Raw genomic sequence first — 10,022 nt, forward strand, 5'->3', positions numbered from 1 at the left:
TAGCCTTTTTAGCTAAATAGGCTTATAAAAAAGCATTGGCCTGCTCTATTTAAAGAAATAGGCTGGCCTGGCCTGAGCCTATGTAGGCTAGGCCTTAAGGCCATGTAGGCCGGCCTGGCCTGTTCCCACCTCTAATTACATTAGAGCGCCCCAAGAAACTAACGTGAATTTTATAAGATAAATCTTATAATTGAGAGTTTGATTTAATTTAATTATACAAACCTGATTTTGTAAAGTGAGGATTGTCTCTTCTTTATAAATATATATTCATGTCATTTCTCAATTAATGTGAGACTTCTTAACACACTTTTCGCGTCCAGCACTGTTGGACTTAAAAGACGTATATAAATGGTGGACGGCCGGATCAAAATTGGACTCAGACCCACGCTAGGCGTGAGGGTAGGCGTTGAAGGTTGTTTGGAGCCCACATTGTTCAGCTTCCCAAATTGTTGAGTGCATAAATGTGTTTGAATACCTTCATCATTTGAGTTAGCTTTTGGGATGAGATACAAGTCCATTTAACGATAAAAGTGGTTGTTACTTTGCATTTTATGCTTTCAATGCAAAGAGTTAGTAGTGGTTATGACTTAAGACCGTCATCATTCATCACTCATGCTAATAAGAAAGGTGGAGGCTCAATAATATAAACTCATGCATGTAGATATTACCCTGAAATATCTCATATTTTTGTGATGATTTTCTTTTATTTGCATAGGCTTCCAAGCAAGCACATTGTATTATGTATTGTCTTGAACTCTTTTGTCAAACTTCTAGACAAAAGATCAATAATCAGAAAATAGTGATATTCTCTAAGAATGTCGATCAACAGCTCAAGGATATGACATTCTACATTACACATGTTTTAAATATGTCAACAATATAGAAATGTATTTAGGGCAAACATTAATCCTAGCAGAGCTACTAGGTGAAAGTTTAATAACATCTTTGACAAAATTTAAAATATATTGAGTGGATGGAAGAAACATTGCATAAGTTTTGCTGGTAGACTTACTTTATCTAAATCAGTTTTGAGCTCTATATCGTACTATCATATTCATATACAGTATGCTAAGCTCCCTAAAAGTCTTTGTAATGAGATGGAAAAAAAATTCAAAGGAACTTTTTTATGAGGAGACACGGATCAATCTATCAGACTTCACCTATGCATTAAGAGACCTCATTATATGAATGATGATTTTTCTAATGAAGATGATGTTGAATCTCATAAGTAAACCAAGTTATCTTTGGTGCAAGGTTCTTTATAGCAAATATGCAAGGATAGTGACCTTAGGGTAACAATAAATTCTCAATCCTATGATTCTCCTTCGTGGAAAACTTTAGCAGTTATTTGGGATCAATTTCGGTGGAAAACTTTAACAATATTAATTTTTGGTTGGACAAATAGAGTCTTAATGGAACTTCTCATATCTCCATCACAAAGCAAACTAATATAGACTCGACTCACTCTCTGCGAGGGGTGTGGTAGTCCTAGTCCCTTCCAATGAAATATCTGATTTTTCTCTCTTAATTGCAGGAACTGGATTTTAAAGAATATCAATAATCAAATGCATGGTATTCAGAATAAGAAGTGGAGCACGGTTATTTTGGTGGCATGTTGGCACATGTGAATATCGATGAACAAAACTATTTTTTAAGGATGACTTTCAAGATTATCAAGATGGTTGAAGACATTGACAAATACACCTAACATCCTCTAAATATTCACCAATGCGACACTATTTTCATTGGCTGAAAAAACCTTGGGAGGAGTGGATCAAGCTTAACTATGACGGAGCAAACAAGGATTCTTTGGGTTTAGCAGGTTGTGGTGGGGTTTTTCGAAACTCAAAGGGCAGATGGATAAAAGGATACACGCGGAAAATTGAAACTTGTGACACTCTACATTAAAATGTGGAAAATGTACTTAGAAATGCAGTTTGCTTGGAGATAGCGTTTGCACCAACTTCAAGTGGAAGTGACTCAAAATCTAGTTGACATGTTTATAGAAAAAGTCAAAAACAATGGTAATTCCACTACCTTAGTGTATCGTATACAAGAGCTTTAAAGTTGAACGGGCAGGTGCATTTCATTCATACCTGGTATGAGGGAAATAAAAATATTTGGCTAGCTAATTTTAACTTCTCTATGAATTCTTTTAACATTTATGTTATGTAGACTCCTCCTAAAAAAGTCTTGAGTCTCCTCTTTGATTCCGAAACTTGCATCCCTAATCCCTAAAAATATCCGTGTAACTATGTAGTTTTTTTCAATTGTTGGCCGTTATCCCTCTTCTACAAAAAAAAAAATTCTATTTTTAGCATTGCCCTTTTATTAATAGTATTTTTACTTTTTTTTTTTTTAACAAGCAATTGTATTTTTACTTGTGATTTGTCATTTTGGATGACTAGGGTGTTAAACTAGTTGAAATAATGGACCTTTACTGATGTTACTTCTTTTCTTTGATAAGCGACTGGTATTTTTCAATCATCACGCCCATCAGTATATAATTTAAAGTCCATATTAAATTTCAAAATAATGCAAATTATAAAGTAGATTTCCATATTAAAATTGGTGTAGAACACAAAGGATGGAAAAACAAACCAAAAAAACAGAACAAGTTTAAATAGTTGCATCGAACTATTACTAATTTACTACCCACTATCTTTTCCTTTTATATTTTATACAGCTATATTAGTTACTTCATTTTCTATATCTTTCCTTTACCCAAAGCCATTGATTGGATGTTATAGGGTCATACTCAAAAACCAACAGCCATAGAAAAATATTCTCCACAAATAGTTGCTTGGCCTAATAAAAGTGAAAAACTTGGTGTAAAAAGAGATGTCAATGTTGTCCACCAAAACTTCCAACCATGCAAATGTTTTTATAATATAAAGGTAGGAAAAATAATAATTCGAAACAGTCTTTGATGATCCAACTAAATCAGATTCTTTCTAGTTGTGATATGCTGTTATTTCAAGTTACCTCTATCATTCAAAGAACACTTCCATAAACAAACCAGCATAACCTAAATAGAATATGCATGTTACATGACAAATCAGCTGGTGATACTGACCATAACAGTCAGGCAAGCCATCCACTTCAGAGACAAACCAATTTGATTTTGATATATGCAGTGTGCAAACCAAACATGAATCTCGACACTTCGGAACAAAACCACAATTACATTACATAATGTACAGAAACAGGTTGATTTATAAGTATAAAACACCATTCAGCCACCTAAAAATTAAAAGGACAGGATCATTGTCGTTCGCGTCAAATGAAAGACAACTTGAAACTAGAATGAAACAACAGACAATTTTTATTCATATCAGAACTATATGGCCCAAAAATTGGCGTCACGTGTTCTCTTGGTGTACTTGTACTTGACATAAATACAGTGATCACAGTAACAAAATAAAAAACAAAAAAAGTACCTGGAGATGACCAGGAGATACAACTTGTTAGAGTCCTGTATATTGTTAAGTATGGCCTTTATTGTAAAGTCAATATTATAGTATAGAATAAGTACGTATGACCTCCACGACAGGGGCTTGACACATTGGGCAATTCCTTCTATTCTGAAGCAACTCATTGGCACATGTTGAGCATGTGCACAAGTGCCCGCATCTACAAAATAAGCAAAATGGTTGGGTGATTATAATAATCAGGTGCAAACTGGGTACAGAGAGTAGAACAGAAAATGGATAGTACCTGTACAACAAAGAATCAATATTGTTATCGCAGCAAATACAGCAAAGTCCTTTTCTCACACATTCCCATTTAGAAATATCATCTGGTGAATCGCAGTCACGTATTCCTGGGATAAATTTAACTCAGTTTTCTCAGAAATTTATTTCTCTTAAAAAGATAAAATGCAAACCTGATGAAAGGTAAAGAGAAATTGCAAACCTGATGAACCAGCTGAGCGATTTAGAGCTGCAGAAACTTCTTGTTTTATTGAGCGCTGAAGCTCAAGCTGCATATCCATACATGCTTCGAGCATCTTCTGCATAGTATTCATCCTTTGCTGTAATCTAGCCATGTCAAGTCTCAAGTCATTGATAATCTCCAAATCCTGCCCAAACAATAGACAAATGAAAATATATTTAATAATGTATATGCAAAGTAAAAAAAGTTAACATTAAACTATAAATATCATATACTAAATCTTCTATTGAAAACAAGTTATACCAAATAACTTCCAATTATTTGTCACCTAGTACTAGTTGCACAATAAAATCAATTGGCATATAAATAACATTTATGACCTTAATTAACTAATAAAAATCATTTGATGTCAATACCACATAAAAATCCCTTCACATTATTATAAGAAATCACCAAAGAAAATTAATGCATAGTTACTAGACGCAGATTATTTACATCATTTTGTGGCCAGTTATCACCATGAGGATGCTGATCCCATAGAGGCGGAGTAGGAGGTCTAGGCAAAGATGGCAAGTCAAGTGGACTATTGATAGTGCCCTCCTGATCAACAATATGATCTCTACTCTGCTGCTCGAGGTTCTGTTCTACAGAGGCAGCAAAAGGGCTTGCTTCTTCCATATCCCACTCCGTGTTAGCATGACCTTGTCTTTCGACATATGATTGTATCAATTGGTCAAGATTCTCACGGAAACTACTTCCGAGAAGATTAGAGACACGTCTCCTGCAGAATGAACAGAACAAATTTATTCCGGATACATCTTTCATTTCAAAATGATAGGTGCAGAAACTCATCTCTTGATTTACGTACCTACTATGAAGTTCCCTGAGTTCAACACTGTGTACATTGTCATCATCAGGAAAATAAATACTACGAACTCTACCACCTGGAGCAGTTTCATGGTTAGAAGGTCCTCCCAACCAATTTTCCACGGCCTCTTGGAAGCCACTGTCCTCTTGCCACACTTCAGAAGCTTCTTGCAGGCGAGGGTTTTCTCCATCCTCATTTGCCCAACTGTTTTCAGGCCACTCATTTGCTGTATTGCTGAGCTGATTATCCTCTGCATTTTCATCAGTGCTATTTATCCATTCAGTGTTATTCTGATGCCAGCCAATTCCTTCATTTTCAACAATTTCTTCTGGCAGTTCTTCTAGAGCATCAGGTCCATAACTAACATCATCGACAACATTGCTCTCCGCATAATCATTGTGATTTGGTGAATCATTTTCACCACCCAGCTCAGATTGCTCATTAGGTACCTCGCTGGATTCCTGATGATTACTATGGTCTGAAACACCAATTTGTAAGCTGTGTTGGATAAGTTCATTATCTGTATCTCTGATTGCCATCACATAAACATTTTGCCCAGTTTCATCTCTTCTTTCATAACCAACACTGGATGATGACTGACTATCTACTGATTCAATTTGCAAGCACTGCAACCGATTTCCTTCTGCATGGGAGGTAGATTCTTGACAATCTAAACTCTCACATGTAGTTCCTTCAAGACAATGGCCACCAGATATTCCAACTCTATTATCACTTCTGTTATTAGGTTCAATGACCATACATGAACTGCTTTCTCCAGTTTGTTCACTTGTACTAAAATCAATATCAGTGTTTGATGAGGTATCGGATAGGTTGCTGGTTGCTTGACTGCAACTGGTATTGTCCATTCTAGAGAAGAACCCTTCTCTGTTCAGAAAACGAATTACTGTCATAGGTGTAAAACAAATATAAAAAATGCATAAATGGAAAGTGAAAATTATATAACACAACCTAAATTCAGAACAACAATTAGTAGCTTTAAGTGCTATAGCAACATGAAAACGACTTCTCAATGTGTAGCGTTTATTTTTATCCATCTGAATGCAGTGGGAATTTTTAGGGAAGTTGTTAATTTCATAATCACCCTAAAACAGCAGTTTAATTCAACTGCCAATGTCATTTCCTCACATAATGCCAACTGTTGAAAGGCACAGCCATGACCCATGAGCCCCATGTCAAACAGGATAATATAAACTTGACACATCACTCCGTTTTGGTTTGTCAGATGGAACAAATTAAAATGACATTTCTTTTAAAAAACTCAAAAAATGAGCATGTTGATCCATACAATGATACAAGGGAAATAGGGGTGGATTAAAATGGTTCGATTCAGTTATTTTAAACTGTATTTGACTTCAGTTCAATTCATGAACAAAACTAAAATTGAAATCCTTCACACACAATGTATCATAAGACAAGTTATGCAAAAAAAGTGTCATTGATTAATAAATAAGGGGATGGGGAGAGAGAGATCTAAACGAGATTAAATAAATAAATAAAAGGTTTTCAAAAACATAATATCATAAAAACTACGCATACCTTAGACCTGATACAGTTTGTCTTTGCCTCAATAAACCTAATTCACTTTCTGCTACAGATGTGGACCTGTTATGGTCAACAGATCTATCATTTCTCAAGAATCTGCCTCTAAGCAATGCCTGCAAACATTTTGAAGGATTTTTATCAAATTGAGTGCCACGCTCGTGATAGAAGTCAGGTAATAAATTTTAAATTATGTTTTACTGGAGTAGCATTTACAGAATCTCTGCTTCGCATTACCTAGGTTTCCCAAAATATTGTATGTAAGATTACTTCTGCATAATTACTTAGTATTTTATTCAATACCTCGACTAACCTACACTACTTTAGACAGTGTTATCAATAACGGAGTGCAGAAAATAACATAACGCCAAAAATCTGCTAAGCAGAAAATAACATAACGCCAATAATTGATTATACACACAATTTTAATAAATAAAAAATCAATTTGTAAGGGACATGGTACCTGCCCGAGCCCTGGCTATAGCACAATACCACGATACTTGACAACACTGACTTTAGATTGTAAAGTTTAAACACAAGTTGCTATGCCTAGAATAAAAGTATCTTCGATTTCAACTTGAAATTCAGTATAAAAACAAAGTGCTTGCTTACAAGTACTGTCTTAAACAACTGATGTGTATCGTTTACCCAATTAACAGAACAAAAGCTCCACCACCATATGTAAGATTGTAAGAAATTAAACAGATGGTATAGGAAAATGAAGAAATGTAATAATATAGAAATTAATCATTTATTGGACAAACCTGAATGCGATTGCGATGGGGAAAACGTGATACAGCCTGATGGTCCAGCAACTCCTGGATTTCTCTCTGCCTTTCCCTCTCAGCTTTCATAAGCATGTCAAGCATAACCTGTTTGCCACGTAATTTCCGCATACCCCTCCTTATATGTTCATTTTGGCCCTCACTGTGGTTAACAACTAATCCATCACGCACACGTTCGATTTGTGTACCAATTTCAGCACATGGTTGTTCCATGTTTTCTGCAGTAGAAACACTTCTCTGCTGGCTGCTCATTTGTACCCACTCCCTTATAACTCTCACCCTTTCCTGTTCGGTTTCTCCAAGCCATTCTCCCCTTGGACTGTTACTTCTTGGGGAAATGTTTGATCCACGATCCCTAGATCCATTATTCATCCATTCCCTGAATATTCGCCTCACTCTTTCCCTTTCACTTTCTCCGAAAACAGACGAGTTTTCGCAGCTAGAATTGTTTAAATCGTCATGACCATCATGGGATTCAGTCTGACTTTGCGACTGTGACCATGTTTCAGACTCAGTCTCACCCAAAACTGCATCTTCTAAATCATGTCTTTCTTCAATCTCTGGTGTATCAGGTGTATCTTCAAGTGAAAGATCCACAACCGACCCATTGTTCCTTTGTTCAAGTAGTACTTCACCCGGTCTTCCTTGAACATGACTCACCGCATGCTCATCCTCAATCTCTCGCCACATTTGCAAAAGTGAAGACGACCGGGTGCTTCCCCTTCTTCCATCTCCCCTCCTTCTAGACGCCTGAGACTGCGAGTCCCTCAAAAAAGACGAGTCAAGCACAGACACACTGTGCAAACCAGCAATAGCCATTTCAAATTTTTACTTTACTAGCAAAAACTTAAAAATCTCTTCAACTCATCTGATTCAATGAATTAAAATCTGCATTAAATAAAAACAAAAATAGAAAAACAAAATTAGGAAAAAAATAATAATAATTTGACTCAATCAGAAACAAATCTTCATTTTTTGACTCAATCAAAAGCAGATCTTATAAAAGGATTCAACCTCCATCACATTTTTCAATTACATTACTCTCCTTGCCGCCGCAAATCATCTTTTTAAGTACAATCTCGAACTTTGGAGTTTTCCTATTGAAGATGCAACACTACACCCAACTATACCTCATCCTGCACACCAAAAAATAATAATTAAAAACAAAAAACAAATATACTAAAAATCATCTAAATTTATTTTTCATTACAAAACTATAAATTGTAAATAAAAATAATAATTACAAAACTATAAATTGTAAATAAAAATAAAAATCTCCAAAAATTTCCATTTCAACCTCAGATTCCACAAGTGCAGTAGAGTGAATTTTTCACTTGGAATCCAAAAAAATGGATTCGGATATTTATTTGTCACCATTTCACACAATAGCAACAACGCGGGAAATTGAATTGAATAAAACAAAATCAAGAACAAGAAAAGACAAAAAAAACTATAAACAGAATTCAAAAATTTCAAATCCGCAATGTAATAAGCTGAAAAAAAGTTAAAGATGAGAATCGAGAGAATTGAGCAAAAGAAAAAGGAACAGAACAATGCGAATTTGAAGGAAGAATGAATCGTAACGTGAAAGTGCGAGATGAATGAGAATTGAAAGATGAAAAGGAACGTACCAGTGAAGAACGTGTTGTTGATTTTGAAGTAAAGGAAACGTAACCCTAGAAGTGAAGGAATAATAAATTGTGTGTGAGAGAGAGAGAGAGAGAGAGAGAGAGAGAGAGAGAAGAATAATGACAACGAAAAAATGAGAAGAAAAATATAAATTGGAAGCACAGAGAGAGAGATATGAGAGAGACAGAGAGAGAGAGAAAGGGGGGAAGAGAAGAGCGGCGTTTAGAAATAAATTAAAGTTGACACGTCTGCATGGAAACTACAGTAACGTATAAATAAATATATTAATAAAAATGAATAATAAAGTATTTTTGTAGGAATGTTAATATTTTATTTTATTATGTACCAAAAATAAATATATTTTCAAGTTTCTTAACTATTTTGTTTAGATTTTTCTCTAGTCTTATCTTACTACTAGTAAGATTGTTTTTTTTTTATTCAATTGATTGATACTTCCAGTAGTTCTAATCTTCTAATCTATATAAGAAAGTTAATTGTTCTGGATAAGTTTAAACTACACTTACTTAAGCTATTGTCATGTGTCCTAAATGAGGATAATTGATGTCCAAAAATTTGAAAACTGAAGTAGAAATACACATTATTTTTAATCCAATCAAACCATGTGAGTCATTTGGTGCATTGTCAGTGGAAAATTATTTTATCAAACCAACATTTACATTCTAACCAAGCCACATGAGTCATTTGTCTCATTTTGAGTGGAAATTTGTTTTTTCTAACTAAGTCATCTAAGCCACAAACACATGTGACATCTTTTCACTTCTCCCAATGTTTTACCAAATTTCAAATTTTTTTCCCCTCATCACTTATTCAAAATTCTATATATCTTTACTCATTTGTCAAAAGAAAGGGGGTGGTGATGGGAATAGTTGCTTTGACTCAAACAACTTTCAAATATTTAAGATAAAAATAAATTTATTTTTTCTATTAATTTTATAGACCCTGAAAATGAAAAAAAAAAAAAAAAAAAAAAAAAAAAAAAAATTATCTATCAATTTCAAATATTCATGATTTTTACAATTAATTCATCTTCTTCCTACAAAATACATGAATACAGCCAGATTAAAAAAAATACAAACAAACCCAAAAAAATAATATTAATATTGGATGGAGGAGGTGGTAGTTGGTGAGAGGAGAAAGATGGTGGTGATGGTTGCAAACATAGCTTGACGGCAGAAGAGAAAAATGGGGGAAACATCTCTGGTTTGTTGAAAACTAACGAAGAAGAAAGAAAGAACGCAACATCCGCTATTGAATGGAATGGAAGA

The 10,022-nt window shown here is 34.5% G+C and overlaps 1 protein-coding gene across 5 annotated transcripts; it reads right to left on the bottom strand.

Moving 5' to 3' along the window:
- Nucleotides 1-2,539: 2,539 nt before the first annotated feature.
- Nucleotides 2,540-8,980, bottom strand: LOC123921282. Of its 5 annotated transcripts, none has more exons than XR_006814011.1 (10): nt 8,405-8,681; nt 8,122-8,243; nt 7,087-7,995; nt 6,320-6,438; nt 4,763-5,647; nt 4,390-4,675; nt 3,916-4,081; nt 3,718-3,823; nt 3,441-3,633; nt 2,540-2,808 (listed from the first exon to the last, which is right to left on the bottom strand). XR_006814011.1 is itself a non-coding variant. In XM_045973761.1 (9 exons), the coding sequence occupies exons 3-9, from the start codon at nt 7,924-7,926 to the stop codon at nt 3,516-3,518; spliced, it is 2,520 nt and encodes an 839-aa protein (XP_045829717.1). In that variant the 5' UTR covers nt 7,927-7,995; nt 8,122-8,243; nt 8,739-8,980; the 3' UTR covers nt 3,303-3,515. The 5 variants fall into 5 exon arrangements, 2 of the variants coding, with proteins under 2 accessions (XP_045829717.1, XP_045829718.1); XR_006814012.1 differs by lacking the exon at nt 8,405-8,681 and adding an exon at nt 8,739-8,921 and having other exon boundaries at nt 2,781-3,243; XR_006814010.1 differs by lacking the exon at nt 2,540-2,808 and adding an exon at nt 2,856-3,243 and having other exon boundaries at nt 8,405-8,680.
- Between the last annotated feature and the right edge of the window lie 1,042 nt (nt 8,981-10,022).

Source organism: Trifolium pratense, linkage group LG4 (assembly GCF_020283565.1).
Source record: "Trifolium pratense cultivar HEN17-A07 linkage group LG4, ARS_RC_1.1, whole genome shotgun sequence".
Classification (NCBI taxonomy): Eukaryota; Viridiplantae; Streptophyta; class Magnoliopsida; order Fabales; family Fabaceae; genus Trifolium; species Trifolium pratense.